Genomic DNA, 26844 nt, shown 5'->3' with positions numbered 1-26844 from the left:
CCTGTTTTTCTTATTGCTGCTGAACAAATTAAGACACTTTCTCAAAGGTCTGTATATTCCCAGGGGTTAGTGGCATGAGCTTCTTGGAAGAAAAAGTGGTTTGTTATTGACTGGTAAAGTCAAAGGTAGTGAGAATCATGGTTGGTCCCAGACTGCTTCCAGATGAGTCTGAGTCATTCATATGGGCCCAGTTTTTAATGGAATTTAGGTTTGCAAGTTAAAAATAGTTTGAGAGGGATGGTCCATAAATAAGTGCTGGTTTGAGTCCCAACCGGACAAAGATAAATGGATGTAATATTTCTGTGTTCTCAGATCGGTTCTACTTTCTCCACTTTGGTCAACAGCAGCATGCACTCAGCATTGCACAGCTTACAACATCCCCAGGGACTCTTAGAACCCACACTTTTTTACACTGTATAAGGGAGCTCGAGGCATGACTCTCTTCAGTCCTCTGTACCCTACTTCTGCCTATCCCCACCTATTAGAATTGCCCATCTGATATGAGACTTGATCTTGGCTCATTTGCAGACTTGTGCTTTCCAATGCTTGATCATCCTTTGCAAACCATGCCTCAAGCTGGCCAAGACCAAGCTGTCATCACGGTCCCAGTAATCACAAGAAATCAGGTCAGTCCTTGGAAAGGATCGAGCTCCCCTTTCTGACCTTTACTTGTGCGGCATGCTTGTTTACAATTCCAAGACATAGACTCAGGTGAGGAATGTTATTTTCTTTACTTGTCAACTTAGTTCGTCAGCTCTCATTTCTACTGACAGCTAAAAAAGAATTAACCTCGACAATCAAGATAACTCAATCTGACACTTTGGAGTGGATGATTTAAAAAGAAATGTAATCATTGCAAGGTTTTTGTTTGTGTTTTTGAGACAGGGTCTCACTCTCTTGCTCGGACTGGAGTGCATGGCATGGTCATGGCTCACTGCAACCTTGACCTCCCAGGCTCAAGCAATTCTCCCACCTCTACCACCCAAGTGGCTGGGACCACAGGCATGCACCACCATGCCCAGATAATTTTTCAATTCTTTGTAGAGACCCATCTCACTCTTATTGCCCAAGCTGGTCTTGAACTCCTGGGCTTAAGCAATCCTCCTGCCTCAGCCTCCCAAAGTGCTAGGGCTACAGGCATGAGACACCATGCCCAGGTATTAATCATTGTAAGTTTTAAACTCAGTCTCAGGATTCTCCTCCCAGCCCTCTTATGCTGATGTTCTTTTTTTCTTTTTCTTTCTTTCTTTTCTTTTTTTTTGAGACAGAGTCTTGCTCTGTCACCCAGGCTAGAGTGCAGTGGCAAGATCTCAGCTCACTGCAACCTCTGCCTCCCAGGTTAAAGCGATTCTCCTACCTTGGCCTCCCGAGTTGCTGGGACTAAAGGCATGCACCACTGTGCCTGGCTAATTTTTGTATTTTTAGTAGAGACAGGTTTTCACCATGTTGGCCAACTCCTGACCTCAGTTGATCCACACCTGCAGCCTCCCTAAGTGCAGGCATGAGCCACTGCACCCAGCTCTCTGCTATAAATTTTAGAAGCTCTAGTTAAGGGTTCCAAAGCGAAGAAGTTAAGTTTGATCACTCTGTATCATCCCTGTGTAGAGGGCAGTGCATCTGCAAAGCACTTGCTGTTGCCATTGCTGCTGCTGCTTCAGTCATGGAGATAGATTAGGGATAAAAGAAATGGGAAACACATCATTCGATAGGAAAACGTTTCATTTTATCCACTTACAATAAGTCATCTTCTCTCTCAAGGTCTTTTCTTCTGTTCCTTAGTTTTACTGCACAAATATCCATGTGTCTGCTCTGCGGGGGATACAACTGTGAGATAATTTGTGTTCTCTTCACTCATGGTGCTCATGCCGTAAGAGGGAACACAACCAATGGGCAGTGGTGGTCCAGTATGGAGTGCTCTCAGATTGCTCTGTCCCAGACTTGGAGCTCAAGGAAGGCTTTCCAGAGGAAGTAATACCTAAATTGAGACCTGAAGGATGAGTAAACATTGGGTGAATGGAAGAGGAAGAGTGATTCCAACCAGAAGGAAGAACATGATCAAAATCCCACAAACATTGGGAAAACTCCAAGAGGTTCCTTATGGAGAAGACATAGATGCCAAGGGCAGAGTGGTAAGAGACCAAGCTGGCGAGGTAAGCAGGGCATGCAAACTTTGTAAGAACTTTAGACTTTGTCCTAAGGGCAGTGAGGGAGCCACTGAAGGGTTTTCAGAAGAGGAATAATCTGTCAGATTGATGTATTAAAGAGACTGCTCTAACTGCACAGTAGATAAATGGCCCAGGAGGAGTGCAGAGAACAAGGAAAGGCCTAGACAAAACACCACCACCAACAACAAAATTAAGTGACAGGCAGAAACGGAACCCGCAAAAGAAACAGAGAAGAAGGGACCACGGGGGTTGAAGGAAAACCAAGAGAATGGCAACCCCATACCAAAGGAAGAAAATTTCAAGAAGCAGGGCATAATTAGAGTCAATTGCTGCCAAGAGGAGAAGAGAGCAATTGGAAACTAACAGCGGAATTTTGCAATAGGATTATTGACAACCTTGTTGAAAGCAGCTTTAGAGTGGAAGTTCTATGGCATTGGATTAAGTCAATTGTATCAGTGCTCATCTATCCCCTTCAATTACCATCCATCACTACACTGATGTCTTCCAAATGGATTTCTTAAGTCCAGACCATCCCTTTAAAGTCTACGCCCATATACAATTGACTACTCAATATCTCCACTTGATTGGTTCAACAATATCTCAAGCCGGGCACGGTGGCTCAAACCTGTAATCCCAGCACTTTGGGAGGCCAAGGCGGGTGGATCACGAGGTCAAGAGATCAAGACCATCCTGGTCAACATGGTGAAACCCCGTCTCTACTAAAAATACAAAAAATTAGCAGCTGGGCACGGTGGCGCGTGCCTGTAATCCCAGCTACTCAGGAGGCTGAGGCAGGAGAATTGCTTGAACCCAGGAGGCGGAGGTTGCAGTGAGCCGAGATCGCGTCATTGCACTCCAGCCTGGGTAACGAGCAAAACCCCGCCTCAAAAAAAAAAAAAACACACACACACACACAAAGATATCTCAAACCCAGGTTTCAAAACCAACAATCTCTCCACCCAAACCTGGTCTTCCTACAGTACTTTTCATCTCAGCAAAGAGTAGCTCCATTGTTCCAGTTGTACAACCCATCCTTGACTAACCCTTTTTCCTCACCACCACCCTATATTTAGCCCATCAACACATCTGGCCAATTCTTTCTACTTGTGCACTCTATCTCTACTGCCAGCATCTGAGTTCAAGCTACCATCTTCCCTCTCACCCTACCCACAGTGGTAGCTTCCTAACTGGTTTCTCACACCAGTCTTTGCACCTCTCAATAGCAGCTAGAGTCACCTTTCAAAAATACAAAGTGGATCCTATCACTTCCTTATTTCAACCTTTCAATAGGCTCCCAGGCCTCTAAAGGTGAAAATCAAATTATTTAAATGACATAAAAAGCTCTACATGACCTAGCCTTTGCCTATCTCCCCAGTCGAAATTCTCTACACATTCCCTCTTCCCCTCTATTTTCCCTGCACCCTGGTCTTTTCTCCATTTCTTTTGTTTTTTTGGTTGGTTTGTTTTTTGAGACAGAGTCTCGCCTTGTCACCCAGGCTGGAGTGCAGTGCACAATCTCAGCTCACTGCAGCCTCCGCTTCCTGGGCTCAAGCAATTCTGCCTCAGCCACCTGAGGCTGGGATTACAGGTGCCTGCCACCACACCCAGCTAATTTTTGTATTTTTAGTAGAGATGGGGTTTCACCATATTGGCCAGGCTAGTCTCGAACTCCTGACCTCAGGTGATCCTCCCACCTCAGCCTCCCAAAGTGCTGGGATTATAGATGTGAGCCACTGTGCCCAGCCTCTTTTCTCCATTTCTTATGTACACCATGTGTCCTGCAACATCAGGCCATATACTCTATGGCTAAGAACATGGGTTCAACGGGCAGATTGGGTTAAAATCCCAGCTCTACCCTTGCCTGGTTAGATGACCCTGAGTAAGGTACTTAATCTCTCAATGTCCTCATTTCCTCATCTGTGAAATGGGGTTAACACTTATCTCTCAGAGTTGTTATAAAGGATTAAATGAAATGATATGTGTAAAGTATTAGAAATACAGTTCCACATTAATGTTAGCAACAGCTATTATTATTCCCCATTCTCTGTCTAGTTAATGCTTCTCATATTTCGATCTCAGCTCAAGTGATCCGAGGTTATGACTGTTCAATTCTCTCTTAGCATCCTGAATTTTTCCTTCATAACACTCATTATACTTTGTGGTTATATATCTGATGGGTTATTTTATTAATGTCTGTCAATCCCACCAGTGGCTCCTTCAGGAGAACACAGACTGTATCCATTTTACTTATCATTATATCCCCAGATCCCAGCACAGTGCCTAGCATATAATAAGCCGTATAGTTTTTGCATAAATATTTGATTGAACAGAGGCGAGGAAGTGAAGCCAATGAGTGCAAATGACTCAGGAAGACTGTGAACATACAGGGCAAGGGGAATGCATGGAGTGAAATCAGGGTTTCTTGATTATTTTTTAAGCTGGCAAATGCTTGAGCATGTTTAAATGCTGATGGAAAGGAGCCAGCAGAGAGAAAGCCCAGCAGGAGTAAGGGCCATGAGCCTGCAGGAGGGGATGAGATTTAGCGTAGGAGCCAGAAGAATCCAATCTGTCTTATGTGCAAGGAGGGACAACTCTTCCCTGGTATAGAAATAAGAGCTGAGAATTCAGCTACGTATGTATGTTTGGTGGGCAGAACCAAGACCTTTCGATGAATCTTGGTAATGTAAGCAGCAAATGTGGATTCTCTGAAGTTCAGCAAACTTAGTGGACATCATTCCCTTCGTTCTTGCAACTCAAGCAAGAAGGAAGCAGATGTTTTCTTCATTATTGACTGCACTGGTTCACTGCAGAGCAAAATAACAAGTTTCCAAAGCAACCCAGTCACAGAGCTGAGACAGGCGATCTCACTGTTCTCTTTATTGAGCATGCTTCCTCTCCAAACTGGGAAACGGTATGGGAAATAATACAGTAAAACCATAATGGCTGACACTGGTTACATGCTTCCTATGTGCTGGGCACCGTTTCTTTACCTGCAATAACTCAGCTGATGTTCCCCACATTATGATACCACTTTACATGTAAGGAAACTGAATCCTAGGGAGGTGAGTAGCTTGCCCAAGGTCACATGGTGAGTGGGTGGCAAAACCCAGGGAGTTTTAAACCCAAGGAGTCTGACTCCAAAATGAATGCTTTTAACCATTCTGCTATGATAAACCAGGAAGACCTGGAGTTTCTACCATGAACTACTTCTGTGAACTTGAACATTCACTGAGGTGTCTGAACATCAGACTGCTCATCAATAGGATAAGAGTTAGAATGTTTATCTTACAAGGTTTCTTGAAGGATTATGAAATGCTGAAAATAGGAAATAACTCTACAAAAGATATTATTTTGCTAATCATAATGCTTAACACCCTTGACTTCTAATTGGGTCACAATATTATAGGCTGTCATTGAGACCCTCAGTTCCCATAACCAGTACAGCAGCAGCAGCTTGGTGATTCCAGTTTCTTTGGCAGGGCAGCTGATTCTCATCCCATCGGCTTTAATGTCCCGACCAAGTCTCCCTGATGACGGTCGTGCACAGGTTGGTGCCTCCTTCCCCCTGAACCACATATTCCTACTTCTGGAAAGAGTTGCAGCTTATGCCCTTGTTTCTTTAATGCCACTGCCTGAAAGAGTGGCTATGAAAAAAAATAATAACAATAAATAGCCTCAGGCCAGGCTTGGGGGCTCATCCCTGTAATCCTAGCATTTTGGGAGGCTGAGGTAGGCGGATCACCTGAGGTCAGGAGTTCAAGACCAGCCTAGCTAACATGGCAAAACCCTGTCTAAATCAGTCATGATTTACCTTCCACTTGGCTCGGAATGAAAAATACAAAAATTATCCAGGCATGGTGGCGTGCACCTGTAATCCCAGCTACTAGGGAGGGTGAGGCAGGAGAATCGCTTGAATATGGGAGGTGGAGGTTGCAGTGAGCCGAGACTGTGCCACTGCAGTCCAGCCTGGGTGACAGAGCAAGACTCCATCTCAAAATAATAATAACAGCCTCAAATGCAGCTAATTGTGAGGTACACACCAGAAGGCCAAGTTCTAGTTTCGTGGTAGAAGCACAGATATCAGAGCTAGGAGAGAACTTCAAAGTAATCTTTCAGTGCAACTCTCCAACCCTCCTCCCAACCCATTTTATAGACTAGGAAAACCAAGGCAAGCTAGATGAGATGACACCACTAGTTAGGGTTGTCAAAACCGTATCTGGGAAGTACTTCAGTTGCATATATTTGTTTCAGTATGCATACCTTTTCAGAAAGGAGCAAAATCCTAAATTACCCATAAAGCTATTATAAAAACTTCAATCCAATAATTCACTCAAAACCCATTCTTTGAGTGCCCTTACTTGTCCATTTCAGGCATTCCCTGGATAGAAACAAGCCCACATCTTCTGGGCAGTACATAACCTGACCGCTCTGTACAAAGCCCACTCTGTTACCACCGGTTCATCTCTGAGCTGAGTTTTCTAATCTGGAAGAACAGCACCTACTTCTCAGAGCTGGAGTGGGGGTGGGAGTGTCACATGAGATGATGCGCTTTTAGCACCCACCTGGCATTCTGTGAGTTTGTCATGATTTGGGCATAATCCCTTCCTCTCCTAAGCAGGCAGCAAGCAGTTCACGTTGGTTAAGGACCTTAGACCTTAGACTACTCAGACGCTAACAAACCAAGGAGAAACCCAGCCGTGTCAGGCCTAGAAATGTCCGCCCCCACCCCCACCCCCCTCAAGACGGTGACTAGGCCGGAATTCTCCGGGTTGATAAATGAGAGGAGCTGAGAAGCGCTGAGATGCCTGTTCCGAGCATCTGATCCGCAGAAGCGAATCTCCACTGTGCCATGGAGATGTTCTGGGAGGGAGAGCCGGCCCAGCTGCCTGAAGGAGGACGCGAGAGCGAGGGGACGGGTGAGAGGAATGCTTAGGGGAGACGGACTGGAGGTGCCCGGAGAGGAAATCTTGAAAAGGGGAATAGAGGCTGGATCTCGGGAAACCTCGTCGGCGGTTATCACTAGGGGAAGGATCGCGTGTCTCAGGGATACGGATTTTGGAGGAAAAGCAGAATAGGGACAAAGGTGAGTTGTCCGCACTGGGGGGACCAAGCCCTATAAGCTGTGGTGGGGACCCAGGGCCAGCAAGGACCGGAAGGCGGGGTTTTGGGGGAACCCGCACGGAAGGTGGCTGGGGGTCGGTAGCCGGCCTCGGAGCTGCAGCCGCGTTCGCCCCGGGGCAGGTCAGCGACCCCGGGCTGGGAGCGACGGGGAGCACCGCGAGGGGCCGCGGTTGCCATGGCGCCGGGCGGGGAAGGGGCGACTCCGGCCCCTCCCCGAGCCCCGCGGGGCTGCCGGCTCCAGATGGTCCCGGGCCTCCCGCGGGAGCCGGCAGGCCTGCGGCAGGGGGAGGCTATTGTCCTCCTTCCGCTGCGCCGCAGTCCCGCCGCTCGCGCCCGCGCGCCGCCGCCACGCGCCCCGCCGCCGCCGCCGCCGCCCGCCCCGCGCGCCCCCCGCGCCGCCCGCGCCCGGTGACAGCGCCCGCCCGCCATCCGCCGTGCGCCCGGCCGCTGCCAGCAAACGCCCCTCGCGGCCGGGCTGCGGGCGCGGCAACCACCCGTGCGTCCCCGCCCGCCGCGCCCCCGCTCCGCGCCGAGGTAGGTGCCGGCGCCCCCGCCCGCTTTGTCCTGGCCCGCGGGGCGGCGCGCTTTGTGCGGCCGCGTGCTGGCGGCGGGGTCGGGGTCGGGGTCGGGGTCGGGGTCGGGTCCCGGCGGCCGGGGTGAGCCGGGGCGGGAGCAGGCGGGGACGGGACGGAGAGGGTCCCGTGCCAGCCAGGCACAGGTACCGGGGTGAGGGCGGTGGGGGCCGAGGCCGGGGGACTCGGGCGTCTCTGTAGCGGGGAGAAGAGTCTGGAACAGTTGGGGCTGACGGACGCGTTCGCGGCCAGGCTGGGAGGGGGTCTGACAGCACTGGCCGCTCGCGTCGCCTGGGCTGGGAGGCGGACGGGCAGGCGCCGGGCCAGGTGCTGGGGGCGCGCTCGGCCACCTCTGCCCGGCGACTGCGGGCGCCCGGCTCCCTCCTTCCGGGAGCCGCGTGGGCTCCTCCTCGCCTCTTTGGCAGCTGGCTCCACGCTCTCCCTTCTGTTCCCCCACAGTGTGTGGGAGAGGGGCACGCGGTTGCGTGTGGTGGCCGGAACTGGCCCGGGGAGAACGCAGACGCTTCGGGCGGCGGGGGAGCGGCCGCGTGCGGCGTTTCTGTGGCTGGGACACTGACGGGGCTGTGCAGTCCGCCCCGCAAGGAACTACCGGGCAAGGCCTGCCCGCGGGGGTGTTCCAGCTCAGGCGCCACAGTCGTGATTTACCTTCCACTCGGCTGGGAACTTTACCCCATTGACCCGAGGACATTGCATGCTTGTGTGAGCTGCAGGCTTGCCCCGGTCTCAACCTGCTACCCGTCGTCTGCGAGGATTGTTTCTCGTCTGCCCTCCCCCTCTCGGAGCAGCCACAGTTCCAACACTGGAGAGCCGGGAGGTTTCAGGCATGGGCAGAGGTAGCCACAAACCAGTTTTCCTTGAAGGTGAAGAGGGCAGAGTGAGTTTTAAAGCTAAAGCTAAATCTGCGTTTTAGCTTGAGGTGTGGGGCAAACTCTTGGCATATTCAGAAGGGCGAAGGATGGAGTTTGGATTCTTCCCTTAGAGAAACATGTGACCCCAGGCTTGGGGAAGGGAGGTAGCAAGGGAGTGAAGAATTTGAATATTTGAACGAATCTGCCATAACCGGAGGATTCTGAAGGAGAAAATAAAAATTCAGCCCCCTCTTCAGCCCAGTTCCTAAATTCCTCCGACAGAACTGATCAGGAACACAGTCTGGGAGGTGCGTGGGGGTTTTGCTCTTCCTGTCTTCTCCGGTTCTCTGCCCTGGGCCGCTTTCTCTGGCCTTCCTGGGACCCCTGAGCTGATTTGTGACTTCTTTTTTCCTTTTATCTCTCTGCTAGTCCACCCATTTATACTTAGAAGCAAATAAGATTTTTACTTTGCCAAAGTCCCCGTTTCTTCTCAGCTATTATTCATCTCGCTGTCATTTATTCAACTCTGCCTTCTGACTTCTTTAGCACCGGCCCGGACATCAGCAGTGCGCGGTGGGGGCATCAGCACTGTTTCTTTCATTAGCTCTGGCACCTACTCCATCTGCATCTTCCTCTCTCATCGCCTGAGCTCCCAAGGGGAAGTGATATTTGAGTTTAGTATGGGGTAAGGCCTGACCTCGAAGCTAACCCGAGGTCACACTCACCCCTGAAACTTTGTGTTTTCTTAGTCCTCATGGCTCCTCTAACCAATTCCAGCTGCTTCTCATCTCTGGACAAGGGTGGCCCTCAAAGTGTGGTCCCCAGACCAGTAGCTCCAGTGTTTAGAATGTGGATTTCTGACCGGAAACAGGTTAGAAATGCACATTCCCAGGCACCACCCCAGAACTACTGAATCAGAAACTACGGGGTGGGGGGAGTGACCAGAGATTTCACAGTCCTCCAGGTTGTTGTGATTCATGAAGGTTTGAGAATCCCCGGTCTTGTGCTGTTGCACTTAACCCTGAAAGTACTCCAGCCGAGGAGCTGGTCTTCTCCCATCCCGTGTTCATTCTTTCCTTGAGCTTCTCTCTAGTCCTGAGAAAGACATTAATTCGATGGCCCAAAAACTGAATTATAGTCAAGTCATTCAGTATCTCTGGATTGAACATCTATTGTACTGAGTCTGGAAAAACACCAAAAGAAGTGAGACAGCCCTTGTCCTTAATGAGTTAAACATGGAGCAGGCAGAGAGACTCGTGAACAAGTAATGGTAATGTGATGTGATAAGTACATACTAGCTGCATGCCGAAGTGCCCTGGGAGCACAGAGGAGGGAATGATCATCTCCGAGAGAGAGAGAAAATTCATCAGGAGCAGGATGTGGTGAGAGGAGGAATTTGGGTACAAGGCAGCCTCTAGCCCAGGGTATAGGATTTCTAGCTTAACATGTCAGCTGAAAGAGAGGAAAGCTGCCCCGGAAAATCGGCACATGTGGGCCTAGTCGGCCTCCAGCAGCATCTGGCGTCGATTCCAGCAGGACCCCAAGCCTGCAGCTGGCAGGAGTTGGCGTTATTCTAGCACTAACGGTGTAAGCTACTTGGGCCTGGCCTTGAGGTCAATGGCTAAGAATAAGGTATGATGAGACTGTAATCTGGATTAGCTACTGCACTGCCCTATTGCCAGACTTCAGGAATCTGAGGAAGAGAGGACAATTGAGGATTCTCTGGCTTCAAGAGAGGCAGGGGGTCATGTAGCTGGGGGCTGCTGGCAGACTGAGGAAGTGTGAACATGGAGACCCAGGTCATAGTTGAGGAATGATCTACTCAGTGGCGAGAAACCAGCACTGGATCTGAGCAGGAGACACACAAATAGAAATCAGTGGGAATCTAGAGATGGCTGCAGGGGACACAAGCTGAGAACACAGCATGTTGTCCAAAAGGCCAGGGAGCTGCAGAGCCAGAATGCTCAGAAACCAAGACCTAGAGACACAGAGATAGCAGAGCCTCAGAGCCACATGCTGAACAATGCCAGAGAGCCCAATTCACATGGAAGGCTGTGGGAACAACCCCCCTGGAGTCTTAACATGGTGGCCCTGTGGGGGTCTGTGATCTAAGGACACCAGTGCCAGCTTGGTTCCTTACACTTATCACAGCACTCTGGAAACTCAGGACACACTGCATGTATGCTTCAAACTCAGTTTGGGGAGAAGAGCATTTAAGTGGCTGAGTTTTTATTTGGGGGAAGGGGAGGTTCTAGCTCCATACTTTCTCCGGGTAGTGGTAGGAATCCACAGGGACATTCTAATGGTTGGACTTCCCTGGAGGGTCTGGCCCCCAGTTACACCCCTTTGTAACTTTAACAAAACCCCCAATTCTGCATTTCTCCTGAGCCCTACTTCCTAGGACCAGGGCTGTGGTCTTAGCAGTTTCTGGTTGTGGAAAGGAAGGAGGTATGGAGAAGAGAGAAGTGATGGGTGGTGAAGCTTGGGTTGGTAGGGAGGTGCGTGCCCATGGGCACAGGAAGGCAGAACCTGGCTTCATCATTCACTGGTTCCGTGAAGCTGAACCTGATCTGCTTGAAGGCCAGGGTTGTCTCCCCCTTCCCTTGGGAGGACCAAGTTGGATCCCCAAAAATAAGCCAAAGCAGTCATGTTTAGGTCCTGTGCAGCTTACAGGGGCCTCAGAGATACTGTAGTTTGGAGACAGGGTCAGATGGTTAGCTTCTTTGAGTTTCTGCTCTTTGTGAAATAGGCGGCAAAGATAGGTGGCAGGGTGTGCAAACCTCAGCATTTGGGGCCAGGGAGGTAACAGATAAGTGAAGTGGCTGGGCCTGTAGAGAGATAGTGCAGACCCACATAAGGAATCCAAAATCAGTCTCTTTTTTTTTGAGGCAAGTTTCACTCTGTGGCCTGGGCTGGAGTGTAGTGGCGCAATCTCGGCTCACTGCAACCTCCTTCTCCCAGGTTCAAGCAATTTGCCTGTCTCAGCCTCTTGAGTAACTGGGACAACAAGAACCTGCTACCATGCCCAGCTGATTTTTTTGTATTTTTAATAGAAACAGCGTCTTGCCTTATTGGTCAGGCTGTTCTCGAACTCTTGACCTCAGGTGATCCACCTGCCTTGACCTTCCAAAGTACTGGGATTACGGATGTGAGCCTCTGCACCCGGCCAAAAAGTCAGTCATTTAAAAATAGCTTATTGGCCCAGCAGAACACTCCTGAGGGCTAGCCTTGGAAAGTTTGTGACTCCTGGTAAAAGAAAAAGGGGTCATGGACATCGAAGTGGGAGCAGGGCGGGACTTGGGCGTAGGCGTTTTTGTGGGCAGGTCTGTGCGGGAAGAGTTTGAGTGCTGGAGATGTCCACCCCAGAGCTGAGTGTAAGTGTGGCTGCCAGTTAGGAAGCACTAATCTGAGGAAATGGAATCCGACTTGGTCCTGAGGTGTGGACTACTCTCCCATCTAGCAGCTTGAGAGTATTAGATGACTCTAGTTCAGGTCATGCCTTGCCCGAAGCACTCTTTGCTCAGGGTGATTCAACTCTGCCCTAGAATGTATTTTTATATAAATATTTACAGAACAAATCCAGAGAATCTGTGGGGAGAAATGGTGGATTTTGAATTTACAGAACAAATCCAGAGAATCTGTGGGGAGAAATGGTGGATTTTGAATGAGAAGAGTCCCAGGGTTACTAGAAATTAAGCTCCCTTTCCTTCTACAGGGAATTAAAAGTCAAATCTACAAACCTTAGACCTTAGCTCCCTTGCAGCTCATTAATGCTCCTCCCAAGAAAAATCCTTGCACACATTCTCTCTTTAGGAGAAAGGGGAGGGGCACATAACACTGGCCTTCAAGCAGGTCAGGTTCAGCTTCATGGAATCAGTTAATGATGGAAGCCAAGTTCTGCCTCTGTGTGCCCATGGGTCTCACCACTTACCCAAGTCTCACCAACCAACCCATCACTTGTCTCTTCTTCATACCTCCTTCCTTTCCAGAACCAGAGACTGCCAAGACCACAGCCCTGGTTCTAGGAAGTAGGGCTGGGAAGAAATGCAGAATTGGGGGTTTTGTTAAAGTTACAGACCCAGTCCCCTCCTCTCTCTCTTGAATGGCTGCTGAATGCTGAATTACACAAGAACTTTGGACAGTAGAGGGTTTTGGTGTTTTTTTTTTTTAATCCACAGCAGCTATTCTGAACCTCATTTGTTAGTTTTGAGGACAGTGTGTTTGCGTAAGTTAGAGCTGGAAGTAGTGCTGGTGCTGGTGAGCCTGCATGGTCCACATTTCCCCAGCCTGGGCCCTAGACGGGAGCCATGGCTGCTCATCCTTCTGTGGAGCACTAAAGGCCTCCAGGATGGTTGAGCAAACTATGTATGTTCTCTGTCCAAGAGGCTGCGATTAAGAACATGTCTCCCAGAGTCAAAAGAACTTTTTAAAACCCAGCACTGTTCCTTCCAGTTGTGTGACCTCAGTAACTTAATGTCCTTTTTTTTTTCCGAGGTGGAGTCTCACTCTGTCTCACTCAAGCTGGAGTGGAGTGGCACAATCTTAGCTCACTGCATCCTCTGCCTTCCGGGTTCAAGCGATTCTCCTGTCCCAGCCTCCCAAAGTGCTGGGATTACAGGCGTGAGCCACTGCACCTGGCCAGCTTAATGTCTTTTGTGCCACTTCCTCATTTGTAAAACGGAGATGACAGTGGGCTCTCACCCTATAGGAAGTTATGGTGGGATGATGCATGTCAATGGCAGGGACATGTCACTGCCGACATTTATTGAGTATGTACTAACATTCTCTCCGGCAAACCAAAGGAAACAAAGGGGAGAGAACCGTACTATGTCCTCCTCTGAACTCCTGGGCACTTGGCAAACAGCGCGTCAATCTTCCTGGCATATCCATACTAGCCAAACAGTGCATCAGTCTTACTGGTGTATCACAGCTTTCTCTTAGCTCAAGAGCAGAATCTGGGTCTTTTCGGCTCAAATTGCCTACACAGTATAGGAGGCCATCTTGGGCTGATCAGGGGCTCGGGACAGTTTGTAGAAGGAAAGAATGCCACTTTTTGGTCATTATTGCCCAAGGGGCCTCATATGCACTGCCTTCGTTACCCGGGGCTGCACACTGCTGTCTGAAGCACTAAAGCCCATCACCCCTTTCAGCACCCCCCAACCTCTCCCTCTCTGGCCTGAGGCCCTTGGATCCTTTCCTGCCCACTGCATTGCTCTGAGCTTCCTTCCTGCTTCACTTTCTGTGCCTCTGATGCATTCCTGTCCCCAGGCTTCTCTAGTGGCTTCCCCTCTCCCCCTGGGGGCTGATTTCCACCAGGCAATCAACCACAGCCTCTGGCCACAAGGAGAGCAGGGCACAGGTAGGGGAGGAAAACAGAAGGATCTGGTGGTGGGGGGAGGGCTTGGTGGTCCCTGGACGCCCCTCACCAGCCACATTCTCCTTGCAGGAGCAGGAAGCCACCCACCACCATGAGCAGCACTCTGTCACCCACAGACTTTGACAGCTTGGAGATCCAGGGCCAGTACAGTGACATCAACAACCGCTGGGACCTTCCTGACTCAGACTGGGACAATGACAGCAGCTCGGCCCGCCTCTTTGAGAGGTCACGCATTAAGGCCCTGGCAGGTGAGGTTAGGGGACAGCTGGGGCATTGGGGATGCTAGAGGAGGCTTTGTCAGCTTATTATTAAGAGCTCTTTAACTTTATAGGAAGACTAACTTTTCCTTCTAAGTGGGAGACCCAGAGCACCCTATCAAGTCCCTGGTCCCCAAATCCAGCCTCAAGAACAGCCTTCCTGCCATTCAGAACCTTCCTCAGCCCCTCCCTGCAAGCATGGAGACACTGCACTGACTCCTGGACTGGCGGAGCTGACTAAAACAGCTTCCCTCTCTGGCCCCAGCTCCCGGGTCATGTCCCTTCATTTTTCTGCACTCTCACTCTTGCCACTCCTGTCTCCGCCCACTTCTCCCTTACCTTTCATGCCCTTGTTATGTCTTCCTTGATTTCCACTGTCATTTCCCACACCTGTTCCCAGCCTATTATCCCTCCACTCCTTACCCACCTGTTCCTTCCACCTGCCGCCTGTTACTCCCATTATCTCATCTGCCCGTTCCCTGAAGCAGGTTCCCTCCACCGGCTGCTGTTCCAAAGTTGCCGCCTTTTCTCCTGGGTGTGCTCACTACCTGCCTTGGCCCCTACCCTTCCCTTCGGCCTGGGGCCTGGGCTGTCCCTGCTCTGAGCAGAAACTCGTCTGACAGCCTCCCTGTCTTCCGGGGGAGGAGTTGTCATGGCAACAAGAGTGTGGCTGCCACCTGACACCACCAGTGGCTGGCGTGGGGCTGAGTCACACACACACACCCCAAGGCCACCCACCCCCTCTGGCTTCCTCCTCCATCCCACCCTTGTCATTGCCATTAACCAGCCGGCCACCCAGCCCAGCCCAGCCAAGCCCAGTCTGAGAGGCCCCACCTATTCTCACCGAGACGTGGTGCTCCCAGTGGCGGTGGGGTTGGCCCCTAGAAGAGGAGAGACTCCCAAACCTGCCCACATGTTTTACAGGATCACCCAGGGATGTTTTTCACAAATACAGGTTTCCAAGCCCCTCCCTAGACACAGTGAGTTAGAATCTTGTCCAGAGCTCAGGATTTTTCAAAAGCTCCCCAAGTGATTCTTTTGAGCCAGCTCAGCACCAGTCTGAGGACCCCCTTGTGGCAGCCACAGCTTCCCCAGACCCCTTCTCATTTTCTCCTGGGCCTCTCTGTCCTTCCGGTTGGGTCTTCAGGCCAGCTGTGAAACACTCCTTTCAGTGTGTCTATAGATCAGAGAAGACAGAAGGTGTGGGTTATGGAGAATGTCATGTCTTTGGAGGAAGTGTTCCTGGCACCCTAGTTTTGGATTCATAGCCTCTAGAACTGTCATGATGTCTATGTGTGTACAATATGTGCCACCCAGGATTGTCATCATGCCTGGGCACAGGACACATGCCACCCAGAACTGTCACCATGCCTGTGTAATAGGACACATGCCACCGACGACTGTCACCATGCCTGTGTACATGGGACACATGCCACCCAGGATTGTCACCATGCCTGTGTACATGGGACACATGCCACCCAGGACTGTCACCATGCCTGTGTACATGGGACACATGCCACCCAGGACTGTCACCATGCCTGTGTACATGGGACACATGCCACCCAGAACTGTCACCATGCCTGTGTACATGGGACACATGCCACCCAGGACTGTCACCATGCCTGTGTACATGGGACACATGCCACCCAGGACTGTCACCATGCCTGTGTAATAGGACACACGCCACCGACGACTGTCACCATGCCTGTGTACATGGGACACATGCCACTCAGGACTGTCACCATGCCTGTGTACATGGGACACATGCCACCCAGAACTGTCACCATGCCTGTGTAATAGGACACACGCCACCGACGACTGTCACCATGCCTGTGTACATGGGACACATGCCACCCAGAACTGTCACCATGCCTGTGTAATAGGACACATGCCACCGACGACTGTCACCATGCCTGTGTACATGGGACACATGCCACCCAGGACTGTCACCATGCCTGTGTAATAGGACACACGCCACCCACGACTGTCACCATGCCTGTGTACATGGGACACATGCCACCCAGAACTGTCACCATGCCTGTGTACATGGGACACATGCCACCCAGGACTGTCACCATGCCTGTGTAATAGGACACACGCCACCCACGACTGTCACCATGACTGTGTACATGGGACACATGCCACCCAGGACTGTCACCATGCCTGTGTACATGGGACACATGCCACCCAGGACTGTCACCATGCCTGTGTACATGGGACACATGCCACTCAGGATTGTCACCATGGCTGTGTACATGGGACACATGCCACCCAGGACTGTCACTGTGTCTGCATATAACACGTGCCACCCAGGACTGTCACCGTGTCTGGTTGCGTATAACATGTGCTACCCAGGACTGTCACCGGGTCTGTGCACACATCTGTGCCACCTCGTGCTCTTATTGGGTGTTTATCTCCACCACTAAACTGGGCTCTCAAAGAAGCACCTCTGTATGGGCTTTGCCTAGCACTGTGCCTCCAACCAGTAGATATCAAACACTGAATGAATGAAAATGGGGAAGGGCAAGCGTAAGCACATGACAAGTGCGGAAGCCCAGAGTGAGGTAGAAGGGCACCTGGCAGATGTGCCCAGCAGCAGGGTGTCTGGGAGCCAGGATGGACTGGTGGAGGAAGGCCCTGGTGGGCTGGAGGGCAGGGCAGGGGCTGGCACTGGAGGTGGTGATAAACAAGTGGAAAGGATGGTAACAGTGCCCATTTCACAGGCGAGAGGGTGAAAGAAAATGCCTCACACAGTGCCTGGCTTTTCCTCTTCGAGGATCTCCTCACTTCCAGATTTCTCTTTGTCTGTTTCTGAGCTGGGACTCAAAGCCCAGAGGTCCTGGAGAATGACCTCCCAGTCAGCCAGAGTGAGGTTGCCCTCAACATACCTGCAAACCTTTGGGAAACAGGAGTTTGCATTGGGGGACCCCTCGTGGGTCTTGTGTATTCTTAAGTAACTTGAGGCTCGGTGGGCGGGTGTTGGAGGCGCTCCAGTGCACTCCGCCCCCGCCCCCCCCCCCGCACCCCCCGCAGGGCCTGGCCCTGCCCCCTCTGGCCACGCTCCGCCTCCCTCCCCTCCCCAACACCGTCCGACCTGTTTGTCTGGAGCCGCCTCCGTCTCCTCGCCACAGCCAGGTGTGCCCTACTCACTGTCTCAGGAGCTTGAAACATCCCGTAACTCTTTTTGCCACTCCTTGAAATTCCCACCATTCCCAAATTCTGACCCTGGACTCCAGCCTGAGGTCCCACTGGGGAACAGAAACTGGCCCCCTGTCGGCAGGGAGCATGGACTCTGGGCCCTGCGCTCTGTAGCCAGCAGCTGGCAGCATGAATGGGAACGGAGTGAGCAGGGTGCATGGGAACGGCCTGCACGGGGCCGGCGAATTTTATTATGAGGCTGTGGAAGGGGCCCAGAATCCTGGGGGCCTCCTGCTCTCACCAGCTGCTTTCATCAACCCTGCTCAGTATGCCAGTGTGCTGGAAGGACGTTTCAAACAGCTGCAAGGTGAGGCCCGATGCCCCTGTGGGGGCAGCTGAACCTGGGTGAGAGGGATCTGGGTGTGAGAGAGGGCTGGAGCTGAGGACCCTGCACGGGACACGGTGTGACGCCAATGTTTGTGTTGGGAGACAATGTGATACAGCTTAGAGGGAATAATTACAAGAGGCCGGAAAATACGCAGATGTCAACAGATGGGGAAAGGCTTGGACCCACTGGCAGGGGCCATGTGTGATGGCGTGGGTGGGTGTGACTGCCGGGCCTCGAGGTGCTGCGTGGAGCAAAGGCAACCAGCCATAGGGGGCGCGGGGGCGCCAGCACTGGGGAGGCCCCAGCAGTGCCTCTGAGGTGGATCTGGATCTGCCAGTAGAGCACCCGCCAGGGTAGTTAGGGGAGGAGGGGTGAGCCAGGCCCAGGGACCTGGAGATGGTGTTTTCTGCACTTCTGAGCAGGCATCTGAATGTGTGCAAGGAGACAGTGTGTCTGGAAGCAGAGAGGAGTGTCTCGAAGGAGAGAGGATTTGTGCAAACAGGCCCAGGTCGATGTCTGAGCAGGCGTGTGTTCACTCTGGCGCAAGCACTTAGGTGTGTTTCGGGGAGTCTCTGTTGTGTGTGTGTGTAAGGATCTAGGGATGCTGTGGACGTCTCGTGATGTGACACTGTTTCTGGTGCTTGGCTTTGCCTATTGTCCATCTAGCTGCCACCACTATTGTGTCTTCTGCCCGGTGCCAAAACAGCCTCACCTCAGGGTGCCCAGTCGCAGGGCAGCCCCGGATCTAGCAATGGCCTGTGTTCTAGGCTCCCCCCGGCTCAGACCTGCCAGAAAGCACCAAGGCTCCCTTGGTTTCACGGCTGCTGGGGAGCATGGGGCTGTCCCATGTCGTTGTTAGGACCCCAGGTCTGGTGCCAGTACAGTGGCTGGAGGTAAGAGACAGGGAGTGACATGGGTGTGTTGCTGTGTCTTATGGGTGAGGTGCTTAGGAATGTGAGATTAAGGGATGAGTCTTTCTGGTTTCTGAGACGCTGATGCTGAGACAGGAGCAAAAGTGACTCTTCAGACCCCAGCCACTTGGGTTGGGTCCTTGCACAGGGCTCTTTGTGGGGAAGTGGCAGAAATTCTCATCACCAGAGCAGCTTCTGATGCCTTCACTTTGTCACTTAGAATATTCTTAATTTTTGTTTTTCTAGTATTTACTTCCCCTCTTCAGTAGCTCCCCCTGCCACCCGTGGACTGGGCAGCAGGGCATTGCCTAATTTTTTTTTTTTTTTTTTTTTTAAGACAGGGTTTCACCATATCAGTCAGGCTGGTCTCAAACTCCTAACCTCAGGTGATCTGCCTGCCTCAGCCTCCCAAAGTGCTGGGATTACAGGCGTGAGCCACTGCACCCGGCAGCATTGCCTAATTTTTTTGGAGATTGATGCCTAACTCTGCCTGGCCTTCCCCCCCATATTTCCTGGGCTCACTGTTTTCCCAATTCCCAACTCTCAAGATTCTGTTCTTCTGAGCAATGGGGTATTTACATCCTGGAACTGGATCCCCTTGCAGCCAGCTGAATGTGCCATCCCCAGCCCCCAAAGCAGAGGGGCCTGCCTTTTCTCTAAGTTATCCAAGGACAGTAAGCTGACTCAGGAGGCCTGCAGCCTCTATACCGCCAAGTCCTAATGACCACTTGGAAGAGCTGCTGCTATAATTTTAGCCCACACCCACTCCTTTGTCCGCAACCAAAAGAGAACAGCCATACCTCCCACCAGCCCCAGGCGGCTCTTGCTCTCCTAGGTCAGATCACACTGCTTTATAACAGCCATTCACCAAGGAGCCATTTTGTGCTGGGCACCAACTAGGTGTTTTATGTGTCTTATCTCATTCAATCAACACAATGACCTATTGAAGTAGAAAGTAACGTTCCCATTTTACAGATGAGGACACTGAGGCTCTGATGGATGACCAGCGTTCCACCACTTACACGGCTCATGCACGTCCCAGCCCCTCCCTGCATGTCCCATGGCTTCCGATGTCTTCATCCTTTCTTCCCAAAGCCTATTTTCTGTCTTTCATCTTTCTTCTCTACCTTGCTTATGAGCTCATTCAAAGTTACAGGTTTTCCTCCCGGTCACCTTCCTTCCCTTCCTCCTCCTTAGAGGACCTCACTTCCCATCTCTCAGCCTCCTCCATACCCCACCCCTGCCAACTGGTGTTTAGAAGCAGGCATGCTGAACTCGAAGGACAGAAATAACCCAATGTTGCCACCACAGATGAGCGAGAAGCCGTGCAGAAGAAAACCTTCACCAAGTGGGTGAACTCGCACCTGGCTCGGGTCACGTGCCGGGTGGGGGACCTGTACAGTGACCTCCGGGATGGGCGCAACCTGCTGAGACTCCTCGAGGTGCTCTCGGGAGAGACACTGGTGAGCCATGGTCAGGAAGGGAAGAGGGGGCCTCAGAAAAGTGGCCAAGGGAAGCAGCTGGAGGAACAGCCGTCAGAGTGGCAGCACAGGGCGGGAAGCAGTGGCTCCCTCTGCCCAGAGGATGGGATCATTTCAAGAGGTTTTGCCACTTGGATTATGTAGGGGCATTGCTTCGTGGAGACAGGAACAGTGGCCCCATTGAAAACATTTCTTCTCCCACCTACTCTGGGTGCAATTAATTCCCTTGGGAATCTTAATCTGCCCAAGCCTTATCTGTAACCTCAGCTTTGGTTCCAGCCCTGGGCTGTGCCCGTGTTCCTGAGGGAGGTCATGGGGAAGGCGTGCAAACCCAGGCCCTGGGAAGGCTGGGGAAAGAGGCAGAAAACCACAGTCCCATGCCATCGTGTCCCCGTCCCTGCACAGCCAAAGCCCACAAAGGGCCGCATGCGGATCCACTGCCTGGAGAACGTGGACAAGGCACTTCAGTTCCTCAAGGAGCAAAAAGTGCACTTGGAAAACATGGGCTCCCATGACATCGTGGATGGAAACCACCGACTGACTCTGGGGCTGGTCTGGACCATCATCCTTCGATTCCAGGTACCCCGGCACACTGTCACACAATGAGGTTCCTGCACCAGTGTTGCACCGCAAACTGCTACTGCTGGCCCATGACACAACAAACACAAAGACGGAGGATCTAGAGCCTCGTGTAGCAGTTGCCATTGCAGCACTATCCACGCACAGATCACTGGACTCCCCTCCTTCAACAGGGTAGAAACCAGTCTAAGTGAATGTCAGACCCTATGGCAAGTTCCCTTGGGCTGGTCTGTGTATTGGTCATAGACAATAGGACTACAGGTTGGTCCACAAGGGACTAGAAGTTTTACAAACTGGTCATTCACCACAGGGGGTTTGGGAACTTTAGAGGGTCTGGTCACCAGCCCCAATCCCCTTCCATAAACTCTGCTGGCCTCCCCCAGTGGAACGGTCACCCTCCTCCTCCCCATGCCCAGCATCCTCATGCCGTCACAGCGTTCCCGATCACCCCTTTCCGTCCCAGGCTCTGCTGGCTTCCCTTTGGAGAGCCAGCTCTCAGAAAATGTTCACTCTTCTTCCTTCAGAGTTCCCTGCCAGGAGGAACCAGCACCCTCCACTCAGGGGCACACCCGTTCTTCAGCATTCTACCCTAATCTGCTGCCTCAGATCTCTTGCACCCAGTGTTTTGTGGTCCCTTGCCTTACCACAATCTTAAGAGCGGTTTCCTGATGTTTATCTGAGCATCTCTGATAACAGCAGGAATTCCGGTCCAGGGAGTGAGGACCCTGCTTGCTTCCTTCCTAGATCCAAGACATCAGTGTGGAGACAGAAGACAACAAGGAGAAGAAGTCAGCCAAGGATGCCCTGCTTCTGTGGTGCCAGATGAAGACTGCAGGGTAAGGATGTCCCGGGCATATGGTACTGGAGGGTCAGCGACCCCCAGGCTGTGCTAGGCTCCAGGAACTATGAGCTGATGACTATCCTGGAGTCAGACCAGGGCTCGGCCCTCCTCACCATTATCCGGATCTCTGTTTATAGGTATCCCAACGTCAATGTACACAACTTCACCACCAGCTGGAGAGATGGACTAGCCTTCAACGCCATCGTGCATAAACACCGGTGAGAAGACAGGGTTAGCAGATGCAGCAGAGTGCTGGGTCGGCTGATGACCTAGGGTGCACATGAGTAGACAGAGATGAGATGAGCTGCACAACAGTCAGAAGGAAGGAACAGCACTCAGAGCAGAACCAGAACGTGGGGGTGCAGGGCTGCACAGAGCGCTGTGGTGGGAAGCAGGGGAGGCGGTTCAGGGAGGGGCTGCGAGCAGCAGTGTGGGTTTGGGATGCCTACTTCTGGACAAAATTGGGTCGGTGACTTAGGAATAAAGATTGGAGTGGGTTTCCCCTTCCTCGTCATGATCTCATATGTTTCTGATCCCTTCTGTTTTTCCTCCCCACCCAGGCCAGACCTGTTGGATTTTGAGTCTCTGAAGAAGTGTAATGCACATTACAATCTGCAGAATGCATTCAATCTAGCTGAAAAGGAGCTGGGACTTACCAAGCTGCTGGATCCTGAAGGTGGGGCCAGAGCTATGTGAAAAAGAGTTGGCAGGGTAGACACAGGAGGTGGACCAGGGGTTGCCAGGGGATGAGGAGGGGAAGACATGGAGTAGCCACCAACTGATACAGGGGCTTCTTTGGTGGCGGAAGAAAATGTTCTGGAATGAGATGGTGGTGATGGTTACACAACCTTGTAAATATACTAAAAACCAGCCAGGCGTGATAGCTCACACCCAGCACTATGGGAGGCTTGAGCCCAGAAGTGTGATACTAGCCTGGGTAACAGTGAGATCGCATTACTGCCCTCCTAAATATATATGTATATATATGTATTTTTTTTCCACACTGAAAACCACTGAATTATATACATTAAAAGGGTGAATTTTAGGGTATGAAAATCATTTCTCAGTTGTTTTGGAAAAAGGCTGTAGGTAGGAAGAAAGGCAGCCTAGTGACAGAAAGAGCCCTGGGCTGTGGGTTGTATCCCAGGCAGAGCACAGAGGAGCTCTGTGGCTTGGAGCCAGTGGCTAGCCTCTCTGTGACTCAGTTTCCTCATCTCTCTCTCTTTTTTTTTTTTTTTGAGACAGCATTTCACTTTTGTGGTGCAATGGCACGATCTTGGCTCACTGCAACCTCCGCCTCCTGGGTTCAGGCAATTCTTCTGCCTCAGCCTCCCGAGTAGCTGGGACTATAGGCACATGCCACTATGCCCAGCTAATTTTTTGTATTTTTAGTAGAGACGAGGTTTCACCATGTTAGCCAGGATGGTCTCAATCTCCTGACCTCGTGATCCACCCACCTCGTCCTCCCAAAGTGCTGGGATTACAGGCATGAGCCACCACACCCGGTCCCTCATCTCTTGAAAGAGAGAATTGGTCTCTAAGGGCCCTTCTAAACTTCTAGGATTCTAAATTAAGCTACATGTTGCTGGTCACATGGTGGCACCTGCTTATAGTCCTAGCTGCTAGGGAGGCTGATGGGAGAAGATCGCTTGAGCCCAGGAGTTCTAGGCTGCAGTGGGCTATGCTGATCGGGTGTCCACACTACGTTCAGCATTGGTGACTTCCTGGGAGTAGGCAACCACCAGGTTGTCTAAGGAGGAGTGAACCAGTCCATTCAGAATGGAGCAGGTCAAAACTCTGATGCTGATCAGTAGTGGGATCACACCTATCAATAGCCACTGTACTCCAGCCTGGGCAACAGTGAGACTCATCTCTATTTTTTTAAAACAATTTTTAAGAAAAAACTTAGGCTCTATGACCTTGCACTCTCACCCAGAACTGGCCTGTGGTCAGCTGACCCTGCTGATTGGTTCCTGCGCTTCTGGTCATTATGCTGATGAGATCAGTAACAGGGCTCTTATTTGGTACCTGGTTCTGCGCTTGACATGCTTTAATTGATCTTCACAATACCCTTTGAAATCAGTGTTGTTGTTATCCTTAGTTTATAGAAGAGAAGATGGGGGACTATAAAGGGTAAGCAACTTGCCCAGGTCCTCTGGCGGATGGAGCTGAGATTGGCATTCAGGCAGCCTGTCTCCCCCACTGTCTCTGGGAGAGTGGAGACCAATCTTGGTGTAGCCAGAATAGGGAGGAGAGAAGGACTCAGTGACTCCTCTGCTGGAGGTGCTCCTTAAATTCCGTGGGTGGATTTTGGTCTTGGCCATTTTCTCCGTTTTCCATCCTACCTGTAGTCCTATCGCCTGGGACCTTTTATTCCAGAATGACAAGTGTCATTCCGTTGACTTCTTAGTGAGCTAGTGACAGACAGATGTAGATAGACTACATGCAGCGCTCCTTGGAGAGCCTCTGGGCAGCATGGCTGTAATGCAGAACCTGGAAATAAAGTTAAATGTTCTTCAGCTTTCCGAGATGACTTCAGTGGCTCCTGCCTGCCTGTGTGTTTCCAGAAAGGGCAGAGGCTTCCGGTCTCATAGTCTTACCTTTAGGATAAAATCTGGCTTATTTAAGAGAACCCACAGATTTCAAGTCACGGTCAGCCTCGGTTGTGTAGTGGAAGCTAATCAGCTTGAAAGACACTTCCCTCCTTGGGCCCACAGCTGAGTTTTGGGATTGAGGTTAGATACGGCATGATCACACCTGGAGATGATGCTGAGAGCTGGCCTCTGTCCCCATTGTGCTGTGGGGATCACAGTCCCCAATGCCTTGAGCATCTTAGGTTCAGGAGGCTTAGTTCATACCTCTGTCTTGCTGCCCCTGAATCCATTGACTTATTATTATTATTTTTTTTTTGCAATAGAGTTTCTCTCTGTTGCCAGGTTGGAGTGCAGTGACACGATCTCAGCTCACTGCAGCCTCTGCCTCCTGGGTTCAAGTGATTCTCTTGCCTCAGCCTCCCAAGTAAGTGGGACTACAGGTGCGTGTCACCACGCCCAGCTAATTTTTGTATTTTTAGTAGAGACGGGGTTTTACCATGTTGGCCAGGATTGTCTTGAACTCCTGACCTCGTGATCTGCCTGCCTCAGCCTCCCAAAGTGCTGGGATTATAGGCGTGAGCCACCACATCTGGCCTCCGTTGACTACTTAGACATTGTTCCAGCCTAAAAGTTCATGATCCCTCCCCACATAGGAATGCTATTTCTTTTCTTGCTTTTCTTCCCCAAACAACTAATTTTGGTCTCCATGGGGAACTCTGGATAAAAGCCTCCTTGTGCTTCTGGGGTTTGTGCTCTGCTTGGAGGGCCCTTCTTGTTTCCAGGAGAAGGGGGAGAAAAGGTGAGCTTTTTGGTGCCCTTTTAATTTGAATGGCTGAGTTGTCATTTTACTCTAAAAGGGGATGGAGAGATGTCAGCCTTGCAGGACTGGGCGGGCCCCAGGCTTGGGGTAAGTGAGGCCTGACCCGAATGGTCCTCTCTTGCAGATGTGAATGTGGACCAGCCAGATGAGAAGTCAATCATTACCTATGTGGCTACTTACTACCATTACTTCTCCAAGATGAAGGCCCTGGCAGTAGAAGGCAAGAGAATTGGCAAGGTATTGTCCATAAGCAGTAGGTGTAAAGGCCAGCGGAGGCCTGGCCCAGGGGTCTTACTCCACCAGTGCAGGGGCAGGGTAGAGCTGCAGAACTGGGCCAGGGACCCTGTGACTGGACCTGCCACGTCCCTGTTTTCTGTCTCACAGGTGCTGGACCACGCCATGGAGGCAGAGCGCCTGGTGGAGAAGTACGAGTCCCTGGCCTCTGAACTGCTGCAGTGGATCGAGCAAACGATTGTGACCCTCAATGACCGGCAGCTGGCCAACTCCCTGAGTGGGGTCCAGAACCAGCTGCAGTCCTTCAATTCCTACCGCACTGTGGAGAAGCCACCCAAGTAGGTGTCCCCTGGGCCCCACCCTGCCCTGAACTGTGCTCCCACGAGAGGAAGCCTAAATTAGGGCAGCCTTCTGGGAGGGAAATTTGGCAGTACATGAATTTAGCAGAGAGTTCCCGTGCCAGAAGCATCCAAACAACATACTTGTTACAAAATAAAATTATTTAATGATTAGCCATTCTTAAAAATCATGCTGTGGGCTGGGCATGGTGGCTCACACCTATAATCCCAGCACTTTGGGAAGCCAAGGCTAGTGGATCACCGGAGACCAGTCTGGTCAACATGGTGAAACCCCATCTCTTCTGAGGTTGGGAGTTCAAGACCAGCCTGGCCAACGTGGTAAAATCCTGTCTCTACTAAGAATACAAAAATAATAGCTGGGCATGGGGACACATGCCTATAGTCCCAGCTGCTCAGGAGGCTGAGACAAGAGAATCGTTTGAACTTGGGAGATGGAGGTTGCAGTGAGCCAATGTCATGCCATTCCACTCCAGCCTCGGTGACAGAGCAAGACTCGGTCTCAAAAAAAAAAAAAAAAAAATTATGCTGTGGAAATGATTGCTATGGTGTGTTGAGTCAGTGTAATTCATCAAATGAGATTACTGATTGCGGTGTCGTGGTAACCCAATCCCAGCAGGGGATTCAGGGGACTGGACCTGACAGGTCACAACCGGCAACGTGGGTATGGCTGGTAACATGAGAATTCCAGAGGTTCTTATCATTTCTGTGTTTTAGCAATTAACTGTTCCAAGTGTGTGATTGCTCTTAGGCATTCTGTTCAGTACCTGCCAAAATGTCTGTGTTTATGCTGTCATGGAGCGCCTTTGGAGTTAACACATTTCAGCTCTGAAACTAACATTAGTCCAGGAAACAACTGTTTCTGTACATTCCAGAGAATAAGGTATACCCTTCAACCCAGGAAGTGGTCTTCCTCACATTAAACAAAGGTATAGCTTCAAGGATGTTCACCAACGCGACCCCTGTAAAAGAAAAGTAAGCCACTGGAAAGGAGATGAAAGAAATGCATTTATTCACATGGAAAGATGATCATGAAAAATGAGAGAGGAAATAGGTTATAGAAGAACTATTTCGGCCGGGTGCAGTGGCTCACGCCTGTAATCCCAGCACTTTGGGAGGCCAGGGCGGGTGGATCACTTGA

At 51.2% G+C, this 26844-nt stretch overlaps 1 protein-coding gene across 6 annotated transcripts in view; it reads left to right on the top strand.

The window, feature by feature from the left end:
* The first annotated feature begins 6729 nt into the window (after positions 1 to 6729).
* SPTBN2 (spectrin beta, non-erythrocytic 2) overlaps positions 6730 to 26844 on the top strand; it is a 43926-nt gene continuing 23811 nt past the window's right edge. For 2 of the 6 annotated variants that reach the window (XM_009008535.5, XM_078341475.1), the window contains exons 1-9: positions 6730 to 7248; positions 14174 to 14352; positions 20110 to 20261; positions 20685 to 20858; positions 21603 to 21694; positions 21837 to 21917; positions 22260 to 22375; positions 25238 to 25350; positions 25498 to 25685. In XM_009008535.5, the coding sequence (XP_009006783.3) occupies positions 14196 to 14352; positions 20110 to 20261; positions 20685 to 20858; positions 21603 to 21694; positions 21837 to 21917; positions 22260 to 22375; positions 25238 to 25350; positions 25498 to 25685 (1073 nt within the window). In that variant the 5' untranslated portion in view covers positions 6730 to 7248; positions 14174 to 14195. Of the gene's footprint in view, positions 7249 to 7631; positions 7821 to 13995; positions 14087 to 14173; positions 14353 to 17461; positions 17867 to 20109; positions 20262 to 20684; positions 20859 to 21602; positions 21695 to 21836; positions 21918 to 22259; positions 22376 to 25237; positions 25351 to 25497; positions 25686 to 26844 lie in introns of those variants that run through there. The other 4 variants (XM_009008534.5, XM_078341474.1, XM_078341473.1 and 1 more) reach the window with 3 other exon arrangements.

The sequence above is a fragment of the Callithrix jacchus genome, chromosome 10 (genome assembly GCF_049354715.1).
Source record: "Callithrix jacchus isolate 240 chromosome 10, calJac240_pri, whole genome shotgun sequence".
Classification (NCBI taxonomy): Eukaryota; Metazoa; Chordata; class Mammalia; order Primates; family Cebidae; genus Callithrix; species Callithrix jacchus.
Note: the sequence above shows the minus strand (reverse complement) of the source record. Positions and strands in the feature narration are given on the sequence as shown.